This window comes from Pseudorca crassidens, chromosome 10 (genome assembly GCF_039906515.1).
Source record: "Pseudorca crassidens isolate mPseCra1 chromosome 10, mPseCra1.hap1, whole genome shotgun sequence".
NCBI lineage: Eukaryota > Metazoa > Chordata > Mammalia > Artiodactyla > Delphinidae > Pseudorca > Pseudorca crassidens.
Window position 1 is genome coordinate 70357818 of NC_090305.1, and position 26776 is coordinate 70384593.

Sequence of the window (26776 nt, forward strand, 5' to 3'; positions counted from 1 at the left end):
AACTGTGACTCAGTGGAGACACCTCTGCTCCTCATGCCTGCAGAGACCACCTGAAGGGAAGGACTAAGAAGCAGTGCTTTCTAAGGAATTGCTCTGACTTTGGGTCACATCATTTGTACAGTTCCTAAATTCAGTTTACCTACGTAAAGGGCCCTCTCAGCTTGCTGTGGGGGTCCACTAATGCCTGGAAGGAGCAAGCAGGCCCAGGCCCACATTTTTCACCTCTACAGCACCATGTCTGAGAGGAAAGTGAGGTCGTCTCTTAGGCCAAGTGTTCCCTGTTTGGAGGAATTAGATGGGCTGTTAAGATCTGACAAGCAAAAAAAAAAAAAAAGATCTGACAAGCACAAAGTATCCTGAGCCCCCCTGAACGGTGCTGAGACAATCCATGGCTGGAGCCAGAAGTCTTAGGAGATGGAGCTGTTTCAGCCTAGCACCCTAGGTCTCTGTTCCTGTGGCCTTTGTGCCCTCCAGGCCACAGTGAGCAGGGAAGACAGCCCACCTACTACTACCCTAGAGCTGATCCCCAAGATTATCTGTGAAAGGAGACGTGGAATGTTAACAGGTGTTTCTTCTAAGACTTTCCTCTTGCACCTGCCTTCGCTGTTGCAGGAGCTCCTCCCACAGCGTTCTGGCCGTGGGAGGAGGGAAGAGCTGTGGTCCACTCTTCCCCACTCCACGGTTTCTGTGGCCGAAGTTGGGTCCGGTTCTGCGAAGCCTCCAGCAACTCTCCATGGAGAATGAAAGCTTCCCCAAGGGGTTTGGCTCCTTGTCAGGATTCCCTCTCACCTCACCACCACGGAGGTGGACAGAAGGGCACTGGCCAGGGAGAGGTAAGCGTGGCAAACTGGGTAACCGCCGGGTTTGGTGTTCTCTTCGCCCTTGGCTTCACGGCCCTACCCTTATAGCCCTCTGTGTGCTCTAATGCCCAGAGCAGAGGGTGGGGCCCTGTGGCGCCAAGGAGACTATTCCCACTCTGGAAACCGCAGGTTTGTTTCGGATTTCTGTGCCCAGGGCCCAGACAGGTCGCGCCTTCTGCATGCATAGCCATAGTCCTCATGACCTTTCGGGGCGGGGGAGAGGGGGAGCGCCGCTGTTGCAAGTGAACCTGAACGCAGGGGATGCTCGGGATATGGGGCATGGGTACTAGGGAGCGGCGTGTTTCGGTCCTTGGGGTTGTCCATGCTGGACCCCAGTCAGGAGATGCCGTGGCAGGGCACGGGGATCACCCAAGCCTAGTCCTGGAGTTGGGAATACCACGTAAAGAAGCCGCTGGGTCAAGGCCTGGGACCCACGCGCCGACAGAGGCTGCCACAGCCGCTGCCATCAGCGCGGGCCCCGTAGCCGGGAGCCAGAGGCCTACGTCCTGCAGCCTCCTGGGCGGGCTCTTTCGAGGTCTCCAATCACCGTGGAGCCCCGAGCCTCGTCCACGTCGGCCGCGCCGTGGCGCCAGAGCTCACAGCCTGGCCGCGCTCGCCCACTTTGCCCCGGGGTCACGTGGAACGGGGGGGGCGCAACCTGATGACGCACGCCCGGCGCAGCTCTCGCCCCGCCCACCACGGGGTCACGTGGCACGGCCGGCGCAGCTTGATAACGCGACGCCCAGGCCCTGGGCGCAGCTCCCGCCCCGCCGCCGCGCCGAGTCCTTTTGTCCAAGATGGCGGTGCCGGGGGCGCTGCCTCTTCGGCAGCCGCCGCCGCTGCCGCCGCTGTGAGGGGCCTGCGGGCCGCCCGCCCGCCCGCCGCGCCGGCGCCATGAAGAGGCAGAGCGAGCGAGACTCGAGCCCGAGCGGGCGCGGCTCGTCATCGTCGGCCAAGCGGCCGCGGGAGCGCGAACGGGAGGCGGAGGCGGGCGGGCGGCGGGCGGCGCACAAGGCCTCGGGCGGCGTCAAGCACCCCGTTCCAACGCGGGCCCGCGACAAACCCCGTGGTAGCGGGGGCGGCGGCGGCGGCGGACATCGCGACGGCCGCGGCGCCGGGGACGCGAATCACCGTGCGAGCAGCGGCCGCTCCTCAGGCTCGGGCGCCGGCGGCGGCGGACGCGGTGCTAAGGCCTCGGGAGACCCGAGCGCTTCGGGCACTTCGCCCCGCGCGTCTCCACTACCGCCACCTCCGCCGCCTCCCGGGGCCGAGCCCGCGGGTCCCGGCTCATCAGCAGCCGCACCCGAATACAAGACGCTGCTCATCAGCAGCCTGAGTCCCGCGTTGCCCGCCGAGCACCTCGAGGACCGGCTCTTCCACCAGTTCAAGCGCTTCGGCGAGATCAGTCTGCGCCTGTCGCACACGCCTGAGCTGGGCCGCGTGGCCTACGTGAACTTCCGGCACCCGCAGGACGCGCGCGAGGCCCGCCAGCACGCCCTGGCCCGCCAGCTGCTGCTCTACGATCGTCCGCTCAAGGTGGAGCCCGTGTACCTGCGCGGCGGCGGCGGCGGGAGCAGCCGGCGAAGCAGCAGCAGCAGCGCGGCCGCCTCCACGCCGCCCCCGGGGCCACCCGCGCCCGCTGACCCGCTCGGCTACCTCCCGCTGCACGGCGGCTACCAGTACAAGCAGCGTTCGCTGTCCCCGGTTGCCGCCCCGCCACTGCGGGAGCCCCGCGCCCGCCACGCCGCTGCAGCCTTTGCCCTGGATGCTGCCGCCGCCGCCGCCGCCGTAGGACTATCCCGTGAGCGGGCCCTGGACTACTATGGGCTGTACGACGACCGCGGGCGACCCTATGGCTACCCGGCGGTGTGCGAGGAGGACCTGATGCCTGAGGACGACCAGCGGGCTACGCGCAACCTCTTCATCGGGAACCTGGACCACAGCGTGTCAGAGGTGGAGCTGCGACGGGCTTTCGAGAAGTACGGCATCATTGAGGAGGTGGTCATCAAGAGACCCGCTCGTGGTCAGGGCGGTGCGTATGCCTTCCTCAAATTCCAGAACCTGGACATGGCCCACAGGGCCAAGGTGGCCATGTCGGGTCGGGTGATTGGCCGCAACCCCATTAAGATAGGATATGGCAAGGCCAACCCCACTACTCGCCTCTGGGTGGGTGGCCTGGGACCTAACACCTCACTGGCGGCTCTGGCCCGGGAGTTTGACCGCTTTGGGAGCATTCGGACCATTGATCATGTCAAAGGAGATAGCTTTGCCTACATCCAGTACGAAAGCTTGGACGCAGCCCAGGCCGCCTGTGCTAAAATGAGGGGCTTTCCCTTGGGAGGTCCAGACCGCAGGCTGCGGGTGGATTTTGCCAAAGCAGAGGAGACTCGGTATCCCCAGCAGTACCAGCCCTCACCCCTCCCTGTGCATTACGAGCTGCTCCCAGATGGATACACCCGGCACCGAAACCTGGATGCCGACCTGCGAGTGAGGGATAGGACCCCCCCACACCTCCTTTACTCAGACCGAGACCGGACCTTTTTGGAAGGGGACTGGACCAGCCCCAGTAAAAGCTCTGACCGCCGAAACAGCCTCGAGGGCTACAGCCGCTCAGTGCGCAGCCGGAGTGGTGAGCGCTGGGGAGGAGATGGGGACCGGGGCCTGCCCAAGCCCTGGGAGGACAGGCGGAAGCGCCGGAGCCTTTCCAGTGATCGTGGGAGGACAACCCACTCCCCTTATGAGGAACGGAGCAGGACCAAGGGTGCTGGGCAGCTTGTGGACCGAGGCTCTGACCGCACCCCTGAGCGCAGCCGCAAGGAAAACCATTCCAGTGAAGGGACCAAGGAATCGAGCAGCAACTCCCTCAGCAACAGCAGACACGGGGCTGAGGAGCGGAGCCACCACCACCATCATGAGGCTCCAGACTCTTCCCACGGGAAGAAGACTCGGGAGAGCGAGCGCAATCATCGGACCACTGAGGCTGAGCCCAAGCCTCTTGAAGAGCCAAAACACGAGACCAAAAAGCTCAAGAATCTTTCAGAGTATGCCCAGACACTGCAGCTAGGTTGGAATGGGCTTCTAGTGTTGAAAAACAGCTGCTTCCCGACATCTATGCACATCCTAGAGGGGGACCAGGGGGTTATCAGCAGTCTCCTCAAAGACCACACTTCTGGGAGTAAGCTGACCCAGCTGAAGATTGCCCAGCGCCTTCGACTGGACCAGCCCAAGCTCGATGAGGTCACACGACGCATCAAGCAGGGGAGCCCCAATGGCTACGCAGTGCTCCTAGCCACACAGGCGACCCCCAGTGGGCCTGGCACTGAGGGGATGCCCACGGTGGAGCCAGGCCTACAGAGGCGGCTTCTCAGGAACCTGGTCTCCTACTTGAAACAGAAGCAGGCTGCAGGGGTGATCAGCCTGCCAGTGGGTGGGTCCAAGGGCAGAGACAGCACAGGCATGCTCTATGCCTTCCCTCCCTGCGACTTTTCACAGCAGTACCTCCAGTCAGCACTGAGGACATTGGGAAAGCTAGAGGAAGAACACATGGTGATAGTTATAGTAAGAGACACAGCCTAGCCTGAACCTGTCTTTTCCACAAAAGCAGTTATTTTAAGATCTAACCCCCACCCCCCGCCTTCCCCCCCACTCCAAAACTTACCCCCTTGGTTTGAATTCTCTGCTGCTTTATTTCGGTTCATTTGGTTAGGGGACCAAAGTCCTCCCCCACCAAAACTAAATTCTTAGGTTTTGGGGTTTTTTTTTTGTTTTTTTACAGTGATGAGAAAAATGAGAAGGGACTCCTGTCATGTTGGTTTCTAGTGTATGAGATAATGTCTGCTGTGTTCTGTATTTTTTTATTTTTTGACTAACTGTATGGAAAGTTGTCAGTAAAGCCTTTGTCAGAGGATGGATTTTTAATCCTGTTCAGAGTCCTGGTTTAATCAAGTTTTTTTCTCAAAGGATGGAAGACTTCCCTGCTGCATGCACACAAATGCCCTACGTCATCTTTCCACCACTGGGGTATCTCACAGTCCTCCTGCATTGGTGGCTCTCAGCCCCTCAGCTCTTAGGGCTGAATCAGGACTTTACTCACATTTGTTTTTTATCTTGGCTGAGAGCAGGTGGGTTTCATTTTGGACCCTGCCATGCCAGATTGAGCAGAGCCCATGCACAGGAAGGGGTTGAGCCTAAGTCTAGCCAGCAGCTGTGGTAGTTTTTTGTTTTCTTGCCCTGAACAATGTGTGTGTCCATCAGTTTGAGCTGTAGCTGTTGAACGAAGCACCTAGTCTTCAGGCCTTTTTGAAAGCACGTAGACCTTAGCAGTTGTGTGGTCTTGTAGTCATGGGAGGAGCAGTGCAATATTGGGGTCTTGGTACCATGGATCCGTGGGGCCTCCTTTTCTTGTTCAGCCTCCCTTCTAGCCTTAATGCAGCAGCCCAGGGATACCCGGTTGGAGACAGCTGCCTCGGACTCCAAGGGACAGTGGAGGCCAAATGCTGGAATGGAGAGTGGGAGGCAGCTTTCCTTGGTTAATTCTTGAAACTTTCCCGGTGTTTGTGAATTCTGGCTTTTCCTTTGATTGTTTGGGGCTGATGTGTCAGTGGAGTGGGCCTCTGCCCAGTCACTAGAGCTTTGTGAGAGACACTGAATCCCTGGCCTGAAGAGTTTTTGAGGTAGTACAGTGGGTTAGGAAAATGCTCTTGTTAACTGACATAACTTTCCCAGATACAAGTAGGCACTTATGCCTAGGCCTCTTGCCCTGATGTTGCAGAGGTGGGGACCACTGGGGGAGAGGTGCTTCTGTGGGGAAATGTCACAGTTGCCGAGGTGTTGGGCAGTGCTAGAGCTCTCAGCCATTCAAGCTGAGCTGCGGAGGAATGTGGAGGCATCAAGCTGGGAGGGAAAGATGGCTTGAAGTTCTGTGGCCACGCATCTCTACTAAGACAGTATGGCCAGCACTGTCAGGGACCAGGGAGGGAAATCAGTCACACAGCAGTTGTCACCATAGAGCACAGCCCAAACACTATTTTTCACAATGTTTGTGGCAGTTTAGATGTTTTAAAAGGATCATTGTCAAGGCTGAGGGAGAACAGAAGCTCCAGTAAGGGAAATGAGCCCCCAAATGACCAGGAACTCTGGATTCTGTTGACCGTGCTGTCCTCTCTCTAGGTCTGGTCCACTACCCTGGCTGGCACGAGGCAGCGCAGGTGACAGCTGGGATGTGTTGAGAGAGACAGTTCGTGAGATGGAGGCGGGGGCTCAGTGCGGACCTCATGGACAATACATGCCTCTCCACAAGGACAGTGAAAGAGGTGACTTTTTGAGACCTTAGAGATTTAAAATAAACAGGGCAAGGAAGGCGCCTGGGGAAGTACTGCACTAGGCTTCAGCTGGTACTCGTGAGAGAAAATGCATGTTCATAACAAACACAAGAAGTGTTAAATGTGTTTATTTGCCTGTTTGTACTTGAGCTTTGGCCACAACTGCCAGGTATCTGAGCAAAGCAGTGCGAGGCACTGTAGGCCACAGCTGCACCATTCCAGGCAGTTGGAACCACCAGAAGGAGGAATGGGCCTCATCTTGTTTAGAGCAGATGAGGTAGGGACGAATGCCTGGGTCACAGGCCAGAGCCGCCTTGCTGTATTAAGCCCAAAACTTCTCTGGGCTGTTCCTTCATAGAGTGGGTGCTCAGGACCCAGAATACTACACCTCCTAGTTTTCCCAGACAGAAACCTAGAAAGTCTGGCTGGAGAGGACACTTATCCCTTGCTTTGTTCACCTGTCTTGAGGGATAGGTGCTTTCTGGCCCCAAATTGAACTACAGAGTTTTCCTGCTGTGTGACCATCCTCCTCCTCTTTCTTGGACCCTCTTCTCAACTCCTTCCTTCCTCTCTTAAGACAGCAGCTTCTGTAACGTTTCTCAGAAAGGCCTTGGCCAGCACTAGCAAGGGTAGGTCAGGTGGTCGAGCCCCTGGTTGATTTATGATGCTGCCCCCAGAGAGAGAACTATTTGACTGCAGGCAACCTGTGCCTCCACCTGGGGTTCAGGTTCTATCTGAGGTGTGGCTTAAAGGCAAAAATCAACCTAAGGCGAAATTTGCCTCATTGGCGGTTTGCTACTATTCCGCGTGTTTCTTCCTAAGTGACTGAGATCATGAGCCCTGCCTGGCAGATAAAGAGAGCTGATGTTTCCTTAGCCTCTTAGGGCACTTCCCTAAGAGAGTGTTGTCAAGTTGAACAGGAGTGTGCTTTCTTATTGCAGGTCCCCATCTCCACCCAAGAGACCTGTGGGTGTTCCCAAGAGCTGCTGGCAGAGTTCAGGGAGACTGGCTCTACTCAGTTAATGACTAGAATACAATGCGTTTAATGCTTCTTGACTTTTAACCTGTTTTCTTCTAATGCACCAGCAAACTAGTCCACTGGTTAGGTGTTAGCAGTCCATTTAAGCTGAGGCATGAAGCAACCTAAGAGCTGAGACCTCTGCTCTCTAGAGGACCAAGAGGTGCCTGTGTGTGACACAGGACCAACCACTTCAGTGTGTGTGATGAACTGTATGGTGCTCCGAAGCCCAGCAGGGCTTCACCAGCCCCTGGTGAGTTTTAGCCGTCTTGTCTTGCTTATTTACTTCACAAATTTGTCCTCTTAGTAAAGGGAGAAAAGTCTCTTTAGCTATAAATACCTATATGATATGACAGGAACCGGGCAAACTCAAAGGAAGAAAGAGACTAGGGTCTCCTATTTATTGTGGGTAAGAAGGGGGTGGGGTGGGGTGAGTGAAAAGGTAAAAGCATCTGGTACTTTCCCTGGTGGTAGCACAGTTTAACCATAGGCCAGTTGTAGAGGCCTGTGAAATACCTGCAAACCCAGCCTGACCAAGCCCTAGCTGCCCCTAAACTGCCAAAACTGAAGAACTGCCCAGGTCTACTGTTGTACTCCCTTCAGAAAACAGTAATGACAGTCAGTCACCCAACTACAGGGATGGCCAAAATGCTTTCACTCCCTAGCTTTGCCAGCTCATTGCTCCACAAACTCCCAGGACCCCTAACGTTCCAGCTCCACCAAATCTACTCTGGAGCTGCCTTCTTGCTTTAGAACCCAGGATAGAGAGAGGCGTGCGGAGTGGACAGTGCCCTGAGCACCTCCCTCTGCCCCCTGCCCAGTCCTCCTCGGGGCGAGCAGCAGACCAGGGTTAGATGCTGTGACTAAGCTGCTTTTCTCCCCAGAGTGCTTTATTTGGGCAGAACGTGTTCTCACCCCATCCTGGGCTGCCTCTCTTGGAAGGCGTCTTTATTGCCTGGCTAGAGCTACAAGGAAAGGGACAGACCCCACTTTGGTAAAAGAGAACAGGGAAAGGCCATAAACAAAGACAGAGAGACTTGTAGTTTATTTTGTATTTTTTTTTAAATAAATACACTTTACATTAAAAGGCCTTTGATTTGTACTTTCCACATTGGGGAGAAAGGGAAGAAAAAAAGATTTTTGAAAAACTGAATCACAAAGAAAAATAGAGGGAGTGAACTTATATCCTAAGTTCCCTCAACTCCACAAAACCAATATCCACAATGACCTTGCTGCCCCACCCCCCATCAAACCATGAAGGTGGGTAAGCCTAGGCATTTACTCAGCAAACAAGCAGCACCTCCTCCCCACCTCTGGCACAAAGGAAAACAAATTAACCTGACAGCATATGAGGCAACAAAACAGGTTAAAAAAATCATATATTATATTTATAATAAAATATTCTTAATCCTTATCAATTTAAGAAACCACGGTTTTCCTTTTCATTTAAATACGTATGTAAAAATGCCTCTATTGTTATTTAGACATCATTTTCTTCCATAGAAAATGAACTGCAGGGACAAGAGACCTGGTGGATATAAGTTCATACCCTCAGTTATAAATGCCTTTTTTTTTTCTTTTTAAGTTTTATAAAAAACTATTTCTTGTTCTTTAAGTAAAGAACATTATACAAAGAAAATATATTGTGAAATAACCCCAGAGACGTGTTGGGTTTTTTTTTTCCCCCTTGAGGAAAGATATGTCCATCCTAGGAGAAGGGGGAAGCAGAATAGGGCCTAACCCCTGTTGTCTTTTTTTTGTGTGGTTATTGTTTTTAGAAGGACTCAGATTCCAGTGAGACTCTAAATCATAATCCTCTGAATGCAGGGCATGCAGTTCCTTAAAAGAGCCCTGGGAGAAAGGGAAGGGAAGATGTTTTGAATTCATTTGACTCAGTTTCTCGCCTGCCAAGAATCTCTTCCACGTGGTGATGGCTCCTCACTCATTTAGAGATAAGATGATGTCATCTTCCAAATCAGAGTTGTCAGAGCTGTCGGCTGAAAGGTAAGGAAAGGGAGAGACTAGATTACGCACTAGGCTTGTAGGAAGCTTTCAGGGAGAAAGCACCTGCATACACATAAATTTATGCCTGAGCATGGTTAATTACCAGTTTCCTGAAAGAAGAAAACATGTCAATTAACTCCTCAGAGCTGACTCTGGAAAATATACTGTTTGGGCAATGATGGTTACTCCTGGGACCTCTTGCTTGCTTACCTTTCAAAGGACCTGGACATGGTACCCTCTTGCTTCCTAGAGGTTCTTCCTCCTGCCTGAAAGGCCCTAAAGGGACCAGGCAAGCCCCCTCTGAAGCTTTCGCCCATGGTGCTTTGAGTGGCTGCAAAGGGGCAGGGCTGATAGGTCAGTGAGTGAGCCTGTGTAGTCCTTTGGCCTCTGGAGTCCCTCCGGTGGGCACAGGCCTGCCTGACCCCCACGACCACTAAAAAGGCAGGCTGAGCCCAAGCAAGGATGAGACTTCTCTTAAACTCGTCAGCCATTCTCTTCTCAGAAGACCTCATAAAGGCAGAGGTAGTCAACCTGGGATTCATTCCTCTGAAATTTCTAAATATAATCTGAAGGGAACAAATTCCCAAAAGATACAAGCCAGAGGTTGCAGCAATACGAGAAAAACTGGGCTGGAGGCCAGCAGGGAGTAGCTGTGGCACCCTGGAAGGTGGCACTGTGTCTGACCCTCTGCTTGACCATCTGCCTTTCAGGCAGTGAATAGACCACATGAACACCTCTGGAAGGATCCATTAAGAGGTGAAACTAGGTGGTAACAGAACTCTCAAAGTGAGGTAGATGCACCTGTCTGGATGACAGAAATCGGAGAGAAACATAGTACCTAGCTCTAGTATTTGCTGAGTGAAGGTAAAGGAAGAATTCTAGTGCCCATTTTGATCACTCTCAGCTTAGGAAGCTGTGAAACAATTTTAACAAGGTCCCCAGGGAAATGGGCCAGCAGGTCCTGAGCTGGAGCCCTGAAAACGCCCATAGGCCCTGGGGTTCCCATGAGGAGAGGGACAGCCACTGGTTCCAAAGAATCCCTCATCAGCCCTTTCCCACGTACCTGAGAGACTCCACTCGGGGAAAGCTGATGAAGAACTGCATGTTCCCAAACCTTCCATTCACTACAATCTCCTTTAGGAAGAAAACTGAAGTGGATAAAGTAAAACCAAGAAAAGCATGGCCGTGATAAAATGAAGTCCTGAAGGTAAGCAAAAGTGATGGCTGGAAAAACCACTGTTCCTGGGTCTAACAGGGCACAAGCATGGCTTGACTTTATTGGTGAGGAGTAGGGAAAACAAGATGGAGATCAAACTAATACCTGACACCGCTAAACCACAAACTAAGCCTCATCAGCTTCCTTGCTGAAAGAACTCCAGGAGGAAGTGAGCAGGGAAGGGGGTGACTCAGGCACAGCACTGTGTCCAAGGCCCGTGGCAGACTGCGGAGAATCCCCTCATGCTCATGCGATCTATGAACCAACATTGCCACACCCACCTGCCTGAGACCTATTCTAACCATCAGCTGTAGAGCTACTAAGAATTAAGAATCTTAACAACTTTGCATCACACCCAAGGACTGTAAATGCAGCTGGAGGAGGAGAACACAATCTTCCATAAGCAAATAATTGTCAGGCACAGGGTTTAACAGAACTTTCAGGGGTCAGGGGTGGTCAGGTGGCAGGACTCCCTTTCTCTACCTTCCTTAGCCTTTTCTCATCCTCCAAATGTTGAAGAGACCCGAACTCAGACCCTGGTGGGTCTCTCCCTCTGAAAGGCCCTGGAAGCAAAGGCAGTCAGTGTTAGTCCCTACCATGTTTATTTAACCTGTTGTTCTACAACATACAGGCTTTTGGCGGGGGGGGGGGGGGGGAATCAGAACTGACTGGAAAGAGAAACAAAGACCTCAGAGTCAAGGTGTCTCTCTTCCTAGGGCTGGGGTTCTGTATATGAAATCAGTCATTGGATCTCTGGGATCTGGGGCTTATGCAAGGTTACATGGGGGGCATGTGGGTGTGGTTTTCTATAGTTACAACAGCTTTCATCATATCCTAAAAGGGCTCCATAAACCCCGAAAGGTTAACAGCTAATACACCAGATGATTAGTGTAAGGCAGAATATCAGCAAACCAAGGATACGGAGGGTGGTCCTTGTGTCTGCTCTGTTTCGAGCCGCTATCAGTCTCTGTAAAACAGAGAAAGCAATAGAGTACATATGCTGCACATGCCACCACCTCAGTTCTAGAGCCCAAACTGACATGTCCTCAACTTGTCATCTATAATGGCACTTTTACATCATAAATATTCCCACCAAGTTAAAGTAACATTATTCTCTGATAGAATTAGGGTTTTCCAGATTACCTCTTGGGCTTAAAAGAATGAATTTCCTAGAATAACCAGTAAAAGGCTATAAAGGAAGCAGTAATTTTACAGGCCAAATACAAAATTAATTTATATTCAAACTGAGAATGGAAAAATTAGTGATACTCTTAGGTCGGGGGTACCAGCTGCTCCCCTAACCTACCTTATTATTACTTACAATTGAAGGGAAACAGAACTTGTGCCCACGTGTCACAGGTGACAAAGAAGTTTAGTAAAACTTTTCTTTTTATTCCCATCAATGTTGTCATGTTTCCCTTGCCCCTGAGTCCCTCTTACCCGGCTCTCTGACCATCGCTAGGGACAAAGGAAATCCTCCTTCAATGAATCATCTCAACCTCCAAGTACCAAAAAATGGAAGTTGGCAAACAGCAGATGGGCAGATACAAGGCAATCCCTCCCACCCCACAGAGCTTCCTCAAAATGCAACTTTGGCAAGAGGACTTAGGTAAGAAAGTCAGTCTCCCCTAAGCCAACTGCCTTCAATCTTGAGCTCTAGAAGCATGTATAAGATTTATCCCAAAGAAAATGGATTTAGGTCACTGTGGAACAGGAGAATCTTATACATATATGCTTAAATATATATACTGCCACACACCCTCTCCTCTCCTACCATACATACACACTCCCTCCCTCCCACTGCCCCCAACACCAAACACCAATGACTAAAAACCAAGCATCTACTCTGAAGAGGCTTGGAGTTTGCTGAGCTTAGGCCAATACAATAACATTTTCTGTAATGATGTAAATGTTCTATATCTGTGCTGTTCAATATGGTAGCCACATGTGGCTACTGAGCACTTGAAATGTAGACATGAAAATGAGGGACTGAATTTTAAATTTAATTAAAATTCTAATGGCCACAGGTGGTTACTGGCTACCATATTAGGCATAATACCTACCTTGGCTGTGAGAATGCTGGCCAGGTTAGCTACATGAAAAATGACTGAATATCACAGTGATTACTCCCCAGTCAGGCAGGGCAGCACTAGGAAGAACCAGGACCACAGCAAGCATGAGTCTGTCAACAGTGACACAGGTCACAGTGATGCTGCCATATATGTCCTCTTAAAACATGCAGAGTATAGCAGCAGAGCTCGCAGACTCTTAGAACTATTAGGTGATTTACTCAGGGTCCATTAGTATAGGCAGGGGACAACCTGACTTCAGAAACCTGTTCTAATGAGAAGGTACTGGAAAAACTGGAGCTTGTTCTTCAAAACTTGGAATAGGAAAGGGGGGTGGGGGGGGGAGGAACAAAACAGAAGCCAAAGAGAAACATCTGTTCCCTGGCCTTTAAGAGGGATTAAGCAAAAGCAGGCAGGAAGGGGCTGCAACCCACAAGAGGGCTTTTATTTCTTTACAACTTTAGAAAAGAGCAGGTACAGCACCCCCATGAGCAGCTGCATCTGATGATGTCAGCTCTGCCTCTTGGGAGAACTACACTTTTGCCCTCCAGTCTAAGGCTAATCCTCTGAAGCAGGGGTCGACAAACCTATGGGCCAAACCAAGACCCATGGGCCAAACCAAGACCACCAGCTATTTTTGTAAATAAAGTTTATTAGAACACAGCCACATCATTAATTTATGTCTTGTCTCTGGCCGCTCTCACACTACAAGAGCAAAGCTGAGTAGCTGCAAAAGAGACCATTCAGCCCAAAAGCCAAAATTATTTACTGTCCAGCCTTTGTAGAAGTGTGCCAACCCCTGTTTTAAAGAGATAATAGCCATTTGGTTACAGAGTCGTCATGACAGGAGCACTGAGGATGAGAGATGTGAAACTGCTTTTCCTCAAGGGCCCAGGTGGTGACTCTAGTTAATGGGGCACAGAACCCTGGTGTGGCTTGCCCGCTGGGCTGGCACAGGGAAGGGCCCTTTCCCTAGGTACCCAAGCCCAGCCTCGTGGTCAGCCCTAGACTTACTGTCCCCCAGGATCAGTTCCACTTCCTCATCTGCATCAGAGTCTTCATCTTCTCCGTCCTCTCCCTCCTCTAGCAGGTTTGCTAGCTCCTCATCAGAGGGAGAAAAGTCATTGTCGCCATCCTCCCCTGCGTTCTCATTGTTGTCATCCTCCTCCAACTCCGCCTCCAGCAACTGGTCAGTGTCAAGCTCATCTAAATCATCAGTGTCGTCATCATCTTCATCGTCATCTTCTTCCTCCTGTTCTTCCTCTTCCTGGTAAGAGAGCATGAGGTCCATTAGGACAAACACAGAGACCCAGCCCATGTGGGCCACATGGGCAGTCTCTCTCCTCCTTCCCAAAGGACAGAGGAGGTAACAGTCAGTAGAGAGCATGGTAATCTAGGTTAGCACACACTTCATGGGCCAGCTTGACTCGTCAGTGGAGGCTGAGACAGGCACATACATGTCCCCCAAGACACTCAAGCACTCCTCAGACAAGGACTACTGGTCACTCCACGAAGGCATTACTGGTCATGCAGCCCTTATCTAAGGAAATGGACAACACACTTCACAGAGGTGTCTGCCATCAACATTCTATGTTTCTAACTAATAATAAACCCCAAAGGGCTCTTCTCTCTATCCTCTATCAACCAAACCAAATGAAATCACTTGAGGCACCGGAACTAAAGCTTCTACCTGGAATCTAAAAAGCAGTGCTTTAATAAAACAGGAAGAACACAGCTGCTGAGTCACCAGCTCCTAAGCCCTTCAAATTCTTGTCCTTGATCTTATTTATAACCATGTATGTGGGTCAGCACCTCTGACGGTGCTATCACAAGCATCCAATGATCTGAATGTCCAACAAAATAGACTTTTACCACTAAAGAGATACTTGCATTTTCTGTTACAAGCCACACACACCCAAAAAAGTATGCTAGAGAAATTGTCCAGCCTTCTGTTCCCTCCAAACTGTTTCCCTTCAAGCAAGAGAGGACACGACGACATCTCTTTGCTTTCCTAAGAACGACAGGTGTTGCCAAGTTAAAGTGACCAACATTCAGTCACTAATCCTTCTGCTCAAACATCAACTGTCAGCACTGCCAGTAGCAAAAGGATTCTAATTCCTGCAATAATAAAATATAAAATTCATTTAACACACCAGCCTAATAAAAGTCAAGACAAAACAAGCCCTACATTAGCAGAAAAAATCTTTAAAAACATTTTGGAAGTGCTTTAAAAAAAAAGGGGGGGGGATATCCCCAGTGGAACAGTGGTTAAGAATCTGCCTGCCAATGCAGGGGACACAGGTTCGATCCCTGGTCCGAGAAGATCCCACATGCCACGGAGCAACTCGTGCACCACAACTACTGAAGCCTGTGTGCCTAGAGCCCATGCTCCGCAACAACAGAAGCCACCACAATGAGAAGCCCGCGCTCACCACAACTAGCAAAAGCCTTGGCGCAGCAACAAAGACCCAACACAGCCAAAAAAAAAAGTGCTGCCGCGTGCCAATCACTTAAAAACCAAACACTGCTTATCCAGCCACTAGTGTTCATCAGCTGTAAAGTAAACTAGGCTCATATTCATCAGGGTAGCTCTGCTTTATGAACTTTTGATAATTTTGGAACCACCATTTAGAGGCTTTTTGATTTGCTGTTTGACCCACTGATTTAGACTTTCCAACAATTTCTGGCAGCTACGTGGGAATAACTGGCCCCTTTAAATACCCAGTATTCCTAATGCCTGTAAAAGTATGTGTCCACACCAGAGTTTATATGTGCGCGTGTGTGTGAACGTACCGCCATGATAACCTGAGACCACTGTTCCACAGCCTGGCCACACATGACCTCCATGTGGACAGCTACTAAGCATCTGCCCACTGGAAAGGAACTGAGAATGCCTGAAGGCAGTAACAATAAACTGACGCACAGACAAGCTTCTGGCCCTACAAATACATCAGCTCATACAAATAACAAGGGAAAAGAGAGAGGAGTCAAAATTCAGGGAAATAATTCAAAGTATTTACCAGATTACAACTTTTGCCTCTTTTTTCCACACATTTTCAGGGATCTGACCAAAATTAGTTCTAATTAATAAAGTTCCTTCAGTTAAAAAGAAGCACATTAAAAAGAGTATCCAGGGCTTCCCTGGTGGCGCAGTGGTTGAGAGTCCGCCTGCCGATGCAGGGGACATGGGTTTGTGCCCCAGTCTGGGAAGATCCTACATGCCACGGAGTGGCTGGGCCCGTGAGCCATGGCCGCTGAGCCTGCGCGTCGGGAGCCTGTGCTCCGCAACAGGAGAGGTCATAACAGTGAGAGGCCCACGTACCGCAAAAAAATAAAATAAAATAAAAAAGAGTATCAGCAAATTTAAGGAAGATTGTTCTTCATTTCTAAAAACATCAAAACTTAGCTGATCCAGGAGAACTAAGAAAAAGCTCCAAAGTCAAGAGCAATCCTAGAAAACAGGTCAACCAGGGTCTAAGGTTTGAACTACAGATACCATTCCAAATTCTTCCAGAAGCCTACTTTTACTTAATCTTGTAGCAGAAGAAATAATTTATATTTATTCATCCTAGAAGGCCATGATGACATATGTGACAACAGGAGAAGGGAAATGAATAGGAAGGGGAGACCTACCTGAATCTCAAACACATCACTTCATCATTTATCCTCTGGATTTAATGACCAGTGGTTTAACATGTATTTTGTTACACATGGATATGGCCATAAACTCACTTTCTAAATTTTAAATCTGAAACGTGGAGCATGAAACAGAACAGAGGCTCACAAGATCTATCCAAAGTGCTGTGGTAGAATCTAATTCTGTGGTTGAACCCAAAAGAGTCTAGGAAGCAATTTTAAGAGCATTCTTGCAGGTTTAAGTACCTGGTTAGTAACATGAGGCCCTCTCCTTCATATCTAGAGAATAAAGCTTCCACTAATGAGTGGTCAAAAAAGTGGTCCAAAAAACCAAAAATTATTACTTAATGAAAAAAGCAAATCTTGCTAGAATCCCGATTCAAGTCCAGCAACATTTAGATGTTTTGGATCCAGGAATATTGATTTTTTAAAAATTCTCTAAGACCTCTCTTTTAGAGCTTAGAAACAGGAATTCAGGGCCACGCTGTTTTAAACTAATAAATTCTCCTACAGAAAAAATTCTAAAATTCTTCCCTTCTTGGTTCCATCTTAAGTCAATTTCATGGTTAGCCAAAGGCCCAAACCCCTGCAGATAAATCAACCCACTCCTCTCCTGTACAGAGAACAGGTCAACTGGCATAAGCTCCCTCAGCTGCCCTCTGGTCCCTCACCACATCTAAACCTGACTTCAACCATAGTCTGAGGAAGAAGAAAGCCTTCCACTTCCGCTCTGGACCTCAGTCCACCCCCGGTCCTTATTACCATGCTGCACCTTCCTCATGCTCACTCACTCACAACCACCCTCACACTTGGCTCCACTAGCTTTCTTACCTTCTCTGAAGAAAGTCAGCTTCCCCAAACCTAACAACTTCTCAATCTACACAGGCTTTAAACTCCTTCCATCTATAGACTTTTGGGTAACCTGAACCCTACTCCTGGCCTCCAAGTCCTCAGCCACCACTTGCTCATTCATCCACTCACTCTGTCTTCTATTCCTCTAACACTTGACGGTCCGGCTTCTGCCCACAGCACTCCACAGTGTAGCAGGTAATGGTATGTGCTCTGGAACCAGGCTGCCTTACAGGATCCAAACTCTGCTGACACTATGTTTACTTAGCCTCATAGGGTTGTTGATAGGATTTAATGAGGGAAAAAATGTGTATACATGTATGTATATAATCTCTTTGGAAAGTGCCTGGCATATACTAAGTGGTCAGATAGTCTGTTGCTCCTAATAACTGGAAGCTTCCTAAAGGAATATGAAGGCCTGAATGGCTAACCATGGGGCTTCTCTACAATGACTGACACTAACCAATCCTGGCTCCCACACTGGGCTGCTGATCTTTACCTGATCCCTTCCAGATCTCCTAGGCATAAAGGTTCCTACAACTTAAAATTTATTTCTGCCTTTACATTTCCTCTCATTCATAAATCCTGAACTCACATTAGATAACTCTACCCATCTGTACCACAGAAACTTCTAAAACTGAACTCAAAGCACCCCCTAAACCTAGCACCTTTCCCACACTTCTCCCAGTTACCAGATGAAACCTCAAACATCTTTCACTTCTCCCACTTTCACGGCTTCACACCCAGTTAGTTAATGTCACTCACAGACCTGGGGTGCCCAGCACTCCCCTCTCATTCCACTCACCTACTGCATTCTCCCTCCTCCTGTCTACCTCCAGTCTCTCCAACTGTCTATGGTCTTATCCCTTCCCAGATCAAAAAACCCAGGCACTCCATAATGCTGCCCACATTACAGAATTACAACAGAAGCAATGATTACTAAACAACCATTTAATGCCAACTTCTCTAAATCTTAATTTCTTGTGAAATGAGAGGATTTAATTACATCACTGGTTCCTACTCAGGTATGGCCATCAGAATGTGTATTTTGGAGCACTGGGAAAGTTCTCCAAAATACACATGCCTAAACCCCACCCAGGGTCCAGGCTGACAGAACCAATCTTTACAAATTAAGCTCCAACAGGAGGATTTTGGAAAGGTGCCCCAGGAATTGTGGAGTGCACCGTAATGAAGAACCACTGTACAAGATGACCTCTGGTTCTAAAATTCTACTCTCCTGTAATAATGTACCCTATCCAAAGACTCCCAATGACAGAACCAAAAAAGTGAATACAGGCACCCCTTGTTTTACTGCAATTACACTTTGCAGATACTGCGGGGTTTTTTGTTTTTGTTTTTGTTTTACAAATTGAAGGTTTGAAGCAACCCTGCATCGAGCAAATCTATCAGCACTATTTTTCCAACAGCATTTGCTCACTTCATGTCTCATGTCACATTTTGTAATTCTCAGAATTTCAAACTTTTTCATTATTATTATATTTGTTATGGTGATCTGTGATCAGTGATCTTTGATGTTATTATTACAACTCCCTGAAGGCTCAGATGATGGTTAGCATTTTTGGCAATAAAGTATATTTTAATTAAGGTATGTACACCTAATAAACTACAGTACAGTGTAAACATAACTTTTATATGCACTGGGAAACCAAAAAAATTCATGTGACTTGCTATATTGCAATATTCGCTTTAATGCAGTAGTATGGAACTGAACCCACAATATCTCCAAGGTATTCCTGAATAGTTATTACCACTGACCTTCCCTCCTATCAAACTGTCTTGCTCTCTAGGACTTAATTTGATTTTCTTTTAACTAGTGCACCATTTGTTTCTAGACCATTCAAAATTCTTCTTGAATACATGTCTATTTTTCAAGAGAAACAGCTTTTAGCTTACACTGCCTTCAAAAATATAACCAATCTCTTAGAAAAACACCAAACCTCTCATCATACTTTAAAAACAGTTAATCTAAAAACTAGTATAGGGCTTCCCTGGTGGCACAGTGGTTGAGAGTCCACCTGCTGATGCAGGGGACACGGGTTTGTGCCCCGGTCTGGGAAGATCCCACATGCCGCGGAGCGGCTGGGCCTGTGAGCCATGGCCGCTAAGCCTGTGCGTCCTGAGCCTGTGCTCCGCAACGGGAGAGGCCACAACAGTGAGAGGCCCGCGTACCGCAAAAAAAAAAGAAAAAAAAAACTAGTATAGCTTTTTTTAAAATGCAATTAAAACCTGAGCCTACTGCCTTGACATTTCAACGTCATATTTGCAAAATTTAAACTCTTGCTTCTCCTCCTGACACTTGTTCCTGTTGTTAACTATCCTTAAAAGCTATAGATTCATTTCAGGGTCATAAACATTTGTGCTTTTCTCTCCTCATCAGCAGAATCTAATTCACATATATTTTAAATTTCTTAGTTGGGAAAAAAAGGCTTTTCAGGAATCACTGACCAAGCTTACAGCAGGTGTGTAATCAGTAAAGACTCTTACCATCCGCTTCTAGGCAGTGGAGAACACACAGGAAGCACAGCACACAGTGTGTCCCAGATTCCAAAGTGGAGTGGAGAAAAGAAAGATTATTCCCTTGTTTTGCTTTTGGTTTTAAAAGAAACTTAAGATTAACTATAATTAGTTGAAATGTATTGGCTTTTCAAAATCTAAGAACAATGATCAATTACTAATCTTTCGTTTTATAATTTTCCTAAAAGTTAACATCAAAGTTGACTGAATTGATTTTTAAAAACAACACATATACCAAAATTCCAATGGATAATGAGTTTTGATAAGTGCCTAGCTTTATCTCTGCTTTCACCAAATGCGTGAAGGCTGGCAGGAATCAAATATTATAGCTGTCAAATACATTGTATTATGTTTTCATTCAACAATACAGTGGTACAGTTCATCCCTTCTTGTTAATCTCCAAGCTTATTTAAACAGAAGGGCAAAAGACAACCATTTTTATGTATGTAAATTATATCTCAATAAAGCTTTTTCAATCAATAAAAACCATTTATATAGGCACTTTATGCTAAACCATCTTATCAGATGGCAGCTGACCATTCAGGATTCTGAGTTTATTTTGCTAAGGTGAAAAGGCAAATTCAAAGGTGTTGGTCACAGGTGCCTGCATCCCTGAGCCATGCAAGTCATACCTGGAACATCTGAGAAGACCTGACAGCAGATATCTGGACTAGGACAAAACTCTGACTAGCAAATGACTCAAATGAAAATGAAGTCTCCAGTTTTAAAATCAGGTGAAGCAAACAAAGGAAAGTAAGTTAAAAAAAAAAAATCAAGCTGATACAGGGAAGAGGTGATGAGGAGAAATCTGATGAAGATAGTAAATACAGGAAAACACCACTGCAAGATACTAAGAGGACATGTGAATCAACAGAATTAAGGTTACAAAGGAAGCCTGCTTAAATAGATACAGTATTATCACACTGAAACATATCTGAATCAAAAACCAAAATGTCAAGGGCTTAGGGGGAAAAAACTTCTCTAACGGATGTCCTTCGAACATGAAATGCACCAGCTGATCCCTAAGGACAGTGGTATCAGTATGTGCCATGCAATGTGCCTTGACCCTAAGAAATCCAGAAACAGTGCTAAGTCACTCACAGTGCACACCTACACAGACACCTACTCCTCTTCCAACTAGAAACCTTTCAGGCCCTTCCACAGACTGAGCCCTAGGGCCACTCATTAGGGCCCTCTTGAGTCTGTCCCTCTTGGCCTTGGCCGTCTATGCCTCTATTTTTCCTTCCTGAACCAGAGTCAGAAGTCCTAAACACCACCCTACCTCTCTCTAGTATCTTTCTCCCTTAACCTCTCAAAATGAAAGTTAAATAGAACCACAGAAGAATGAACCAGTCTCTTCTCTGACCCAAGCCTCCCTGTAGAGGGTGGAATGAGAAGAGAAGAACACTTAGGGTGTTCCTTTATGGTGGTCTCTTGCTTCCACAGCCAGCCACCCAAGATTCACTTCTCACCCATCACTCCAAATCTGCAAGAAGAATGAGGCCAAACCCAATAATAGCCCCCCAGCATCCAAAATATCTAGCTTCTCTTTTCTTGACCTCCTCAAAGACAGATACCAGGTATCACATGGACCCATGTGACAGCTCCCAGAGAAGACTGTTGCCCACTGCTTTGTAAACTGCAAGCATGTGGGAGAGTAGGAATAATGGTGTTGATAAATAACTTTAAATAAACCCAGTTTCTGCTTCAGATTTACAGTTCAACAAGTAACATCCAAGAAGCTTGAGACAAAACTGATATCTTGTAGTGATCTATAATGAGAGGGGTAGTGATGAATGAACCCATGGAGGATGAGACAGTCTGCAGCCACCTGTACCACTATAATATACCAACAAACAGCTTGACAACATCACCTTCTATACCTACTCAAGGATAAACTACATCTTGATTCACGACAGCTAAAGTGGAAAAGAGTATGCATTAAGGGAAGGTGGTGTCTAAGGAAGCCAAAGGCCACAAGAATAAAAGACCAGACACTATTAAGAAACTGACTCAAAGCAACTACGTGATGTTTGGAGGATCTAATACCACTTGCAAGCTCTGGTATGAAGAAATACTAGCAACACATAGGAGTTAAACACTGCTGCATTCAAGAAAACATGAAGATCCATGTCACAAATAAATCAAAGATCTCAAGTATCCATCTGAAGACCTCTTCCTTTTACCCAGATCTCACAACTCATATGAGGTTTAAATACTGTGGGATCCTCTCACCCATGAAACCAAGGAAATCACTGAGGACTCTATGGGCCAAGCAGCCGGGAAGCATTAAAGGAAATCCCTTCTATAATAGGGATTTCCTAGCTGTATCTGGTGAAGTGGTTTAAACTCTGGAACCTAACCGTCCTTTATAATAAATACGGTATTTAAAAACCTATGGTACTGCTTCTGGTTTCTAGGCACATAAGAAGCTAGAAGTTGCCACTCCACCTTAACAAGTAAAAAGCTGAACAAACTAAAAAGATCAGTAACTCTTCTTAGATTCGACAGAGAGGTGGGGTGACAGGGCAAACCACTGCCCCAAAATTGGAGAAATACAGAGAATTGCAACTTGCCAGAGCATAAACCCAGAAACACAAACCTCTACAGGAACCAGTACCAAGGAGGAAAACCTGAACTGTAACTGACCAGTGGCTGGAGACAATTCTGAGCAAAGTCTGAGAGATAAAAACTTCTGAGGCCAGTCATCAGGGTCCCCACACATTTGTGAGTTTTACCTCTGGAACTTGACCTGGTTCTGGTGGTGAATATTGGAGAAAAATCCCCTAGTGCTTCTGGCAGGGGGAAGGGAAAAGGTAACATTTTGAAATACATCACAGCATTCTGTTCTTAACAAGGGCTACCCTAAGGAGAAACTACTTAACCAGAGCTTGAACTGCTGAAGGAAGGGAAATACCCAATTCCAGCCCACTCTAGCCATCTATACCATCAAAAGGAGGTGGAAAAAAATGAGAAGATGTGTGAAGTTCACAGTACAGAGGTACAGACTCATTAAAAGACTAAGACCTAGTTATAAGACTAAAAAATGCTTCCCCTTCCTCCACATCTTACCACCACATTCTAAGGCCTACAACAGTTCCTTTTATCCAGCACATAATGTCCGGCTATCAAGAAAAATTACAAGGGACTTCCCTGGTGGCACAGTGGTTAAGAATCCACCTGCCAATGCAGGGGGCATGGATTCATCACTGGTCTGGGAGGATCCCATATGTCACAGAGCAACTAAGCCTGTGTGCCACAGTTACTGAGCCTGCACTCTAGAGCCCGTGAGCCACAACTACTAGAGCCCACGCACCTAGAGCCCGTGCTCCGCAACAAGAGAAGCTACCACAGTGAGAAGCCCACACACTGCAATGAAGAGTAGCCCCCGTTCACCGCAACTAGAGAAAGCCCATGCACAGCAACGAAGACCCAAGGCAGCCAAAAAGAAAGGAAGGGAGGAGAGGGGAGGCAAGGCAAGGGGAAGGGAGGGGAGGAAAAATTACAAGACATACTAAAAGGAAAAGAAAAACACAGTCTGAAAAGACAATGTAAGCATCAGAACCAGACTCAGATATGGGAAGGATTAACAGACCAGGAATTTAAAACATCTATGATTAAGATGCTAAGGGCAGGGCTTCCCTGGTGGCGCAGTGGTTGAGAGTCCGCCTGCCGATGCAGGGGACACGGGTTCGTGCCCCAGTCCGGGAAGATCCCACATGCCGCGGAGTGGCTGGGCCCATGAGCCACGGCCGCTGAGCCTGTGCGTCCGGAGCCTGTGTTCCGCAACGGGAAAGGCCCGCGTACCGCAAAAAAAAAAAAAAAAAGATGCTAAGGGCTCTCTAATGGATTAAGTAGACAGCATGCAAGAATAGATGGACAACAGAAGCAGAGAGATGGAAGTTCTAAGAACCAAAAAGAAATGCTAGCAATCAAAAATACTGTGACAGAAATGAAGAATGCTTTTGATGGGATTTCTTAGTGGATGGACACTGCTAAGCAAAGAATCTCTGAGCATGAGGATATCTCAATAGACACCACCAAAACTAAAAAGCAAAGAGAACAAAGACTGAAAGACACAGAACAGAATATCCAATAACAACTGTGGGATAACTACAAAAGGCATAACATACATGTAGTGGAAATTCTAGAAGCAGAAGAAAAAAAAAGAACAGAAGAGATACTTGAAACAATAATGACTGAAAATGTCCCCCAAATTAATGTCAGATACCAAACCACAGATCCAGGAAGCTCTGAGAAAACTGAGCAGGATAAATGCCCAAAAAGACCCCACACCTAGTGACATCATTTTTTAAACTACAGAAAATCAAAGATAAAGAATAAATCCTGAAAGAAACCAGAGGGGAAAAACATCTTACCTATAGAGGAACAAAGAAAAAAATTACACCCAATGTGTCCTCCAAAACCAGGAATGCAAGAAGAAAGTGGAATGGAGTATTAAAAATGTTGAGAGGGCTTCCCTGGTGGCGCAGTGGTTGAGAATCTGCCTGCTAATGCAGGGGACAGGGGTTCAAACACTGGTCTGGGAAGATCCCACATGCCGCGGAGCAACTAGGCCCATGAGCCACAACTGCTGAGCCTGCACGTCTGGAGCCTGTGCTCCGCAACAAGAGAGGCCGTGATAGTGAGAGGCCCGCGCACCGCGATGAAGAGTGGCCACCGCTTGCCACAACTAGAGAAAGCCCTCGCACAGAAACGAAGACCCAACAGAGCCAAAAATAAATAAATTTTTTTTAAAAAAACCTCTATCAAAAAAAAAATTGTTAAGAGACCAAAACCACCAACCTATAATTCCATACCATGTGAAAGTATCCTTCAAAAGTGAAGGAGAGCAACTTCCCTGGTGGTCCAGTGGGTAAGACTCTGCGCTCCCAATGCAGGGGGCCCGGGTTTGATCCCTGGTCGGGGAACTAGATCCCGCACGTTGCAACTTAAGAGTCCGCATGCCTCAACTAAGAAGTCTGTGTGCCACAACTAAGAAGAAGTCCGCACGCCGCAGAGAAGATCCCACATGCCACAACTAAGACCTAGCACAGCCTAAATAAATTTTTAAAAAGTGAAGGAAAAATACTTTTTCAGACAAACAAAAACTGAGAGAATTTGTTGCCAGTAAACCTGTTTTGCAAGAAATGTTAAAAGAGGGCTTCCCTGGTGGCTCAGTGGTTAAGAATCCACCTGCCAATGCAGGGGACACGGGTTCGAGCCCTGGTCTGGGAAGATCCCACATGCCACAGAGCAACTAAGCCCATGCACCACAACTACTGAGCCTATGTGCCACAACTACTGAAACCCACGTGCTTAGAGCCCGTGCTCTGCAACGAGAAGCCACAACGAGAAGCCCGCACACCACAATTAAAAGTAGCCCCCACTTGCCACAACTAGAGAAAGCCCGCGTGCAGCAAAGAAGACCCAACACAGCCATAAATAAATAAATATAGATAGATAGAAATGTTAAAAGAAATTCTTCAGAGAGAAGGAAAAAAGTTAGAAACTTTGAATATATTAAGGAAGAGCACTGGAGAAGGAATAAGTGAAGGTAGAATAAACATTTTATTTTTCTTATTCTTAACTGATCTTTGTTCAAAATAATAGTAGTTTGTTTAAAATAATACTACCAACAATGTATTCAATTATGTTTGCTTTTATATAAGTAAAATGAATGACAGCAATGAAACAAGGGATAGGAGGAAAGAATTAGGACTACAGATTTTGTTATGTTACTTGCACTATTCATGAAGAGATACAGTGCTATTTGAAAGTGGACTTGGATTACTTGTAAATGTACACTGCAACCTCTAGGGTAACCACTAAAGAAAGTTTAAAAAAAAGGTATAACTAATATGCTAACAAAGAAGAGAGGGGAATCCTATAAAATACTCAATTAAAACCACAAAAAGGAATTCCCTGGCAGTCCAGTGGTTAGTACTCTGTGCTTTCAGTGCCCTGAGCCAGGGTTCAATACCCGGTTGGGGAACTAAGATCCCGTGAGCTGCACAGCGTGTCCAAACAAACAAACAAAAAAACACAAAACGCAGAAGAAGAATGGAAGACAAAAACAGGAGCAAAGAACAAATAGAAAAAGTAACAAATATGGTAGATGTTAATCCTACTATATCAATAATTACTTTGAATGTCAATGTTCCAAATGCATCAATTAAAAGAGAGACATAATCAGAGTGGATCAATAAATAAGACTCAACTACATGTTGTCTATAAGAAACCCACTTTATATATAGATTAAAACTAAATGGCCATGGGACTTCCCTGGCAGTCCAGTGGTTAAGACTTAACATTCCAATGTAGGGTGTGTGGGTTCGATCCCTGGTCGGGATGCTAAAATCCCACATGCCTCACGGCCAAAAAACCAAAACATAAAACAGGAGATATTCTAACAAATTCAATAAAGAATTTAAAAATGGTCCACATCAAAAAAAAATCTTAAAAAAAAAAACTAACTGGACAGAGAAATCTATACCATGCTAACATGAATCAAAAGCAAGCCAGGGTAGGGACCTTCCTAGTGGTCCAGTAGTTAGGACTTCACAGTTTTACTGCTGAGGCGCCGGGTTCGATCCCTGGTCGGGGAACTAAGATCCCACAAGGCATGTGGTGCCACCGAAAAACAAAACAAAAAAGAGAGAAAGAGAAAGAAAGAAAGCCAGGGTAGCTATATTAATTTCAGACAAAGCACCTCACACCAAGGAAAGTTACTAGAGATAAAGAAAGGCATTAGGGCCTCCCTGGTGGTGCAGTGGTTAAGAATCCACCTGCCAACGCGGGGGATACAGGTTTAAGCCCTGGTCCAGGAAGATCCCACATGCTGTGGAGCAACTAAGCCCGTGCGCCACAACTACTGAGCCTGCGCTCTAGAGCCCGTGAGCCACAACTACTGAGCCCACGTGCCACAACTACTGAAGCCCTCACACCTAGAGCCCATGCTCCACAAGGGAAGCCACTGCAGTGAGAAGCCTGCGCACCACAACGAAGGGTAGTCCCCACTCGCCGCAACTAGAGAAAGCCTGCGCGCAGCAACGAAGACCCAACGCACCCAAAAATAATAAATAAACACTAAATGTTAGTTCTTTTAAAAAAGAAAAAAAAGGCATTATATGGGAAACAAAATGAAAAGACAAGCTACAGACTAGGAGAAAATATTTGCAAATGATGCAACAAACAAGGGCTTCATTTCCAAAATATACATACAACTCAATATCAAAAAAACAAACAACCCAATCAAAAAATGGGCA

The 26776-nt window shown here is 47.3% G+C and overlaps 2 protein-coding genes across 10 annotated transcripts in view; one reads left to right on the top strand and one right to left on the bottom strand.

Moving 5' to 3' along the window:
* Positions 1-840: 840 nt before the first annotated feature.
* RBM15B (RNA binding motif protein 15B) lies at positions 841-4778 on the top strand. Its single transcript, XM_067754593.1, has one exon. It carries the CDS (start codon positions 1122-1124, stop codon positions 4434-4436), a length of 3315 nt encoding a protein of 1104 aa, XP_067610694.1. The 5' UTR covers positions 841-1121; the 3' UTR covers positions 4437-4778.
* A 3441-nt stretch (positions 4779-8219) lies between these two features.
* DCAF1 (DDB1 and CUL4 associated factor 1) overlaps positions 8220-26776 on the bottom strand; it is a 93293-nt gene continuing 74736 nt past the window's right edge. For 4 of the 9 annotated variants that reach the window (XM_067754584.1, XM_067754590.1, XM_067754592.1 and 1 more), the window contains 4 exons: positions 13503-13755; positions 11341-11386; positions 10267-10351; positions 8220-9196 (listed from right to left, as the gene is read on the bottom strand). In XM_067754584.1, coding sequence (XP_067610685.1) covers positions 9146-9196; positions 10267-10351; positions 11341-11386; positions 13503-13755 — 435 coding nt within the window. In that variant the 3' untranslated portion in view covers positions 8220-9145. Of the gene's footprint in view, positions 9197-9243; positions 10352-11340; positions 11387-13502; positions 13756-26776 lie in introns of those variants that run through there. The other 5 variants (XM_067754583.1, XM_067754582.1, XM_067754586.1 and 2 more) reach the window with 4 other exon arrangements.

Coding starts and splice junctions, on each gene's coding strand:
- RBM15B (XM_067754593.1), top strand. CDS start 1,122: ATGCTCGGGATATGGGGCATGGGTACTAGGGAGCGGCGTGTTTCGGTC.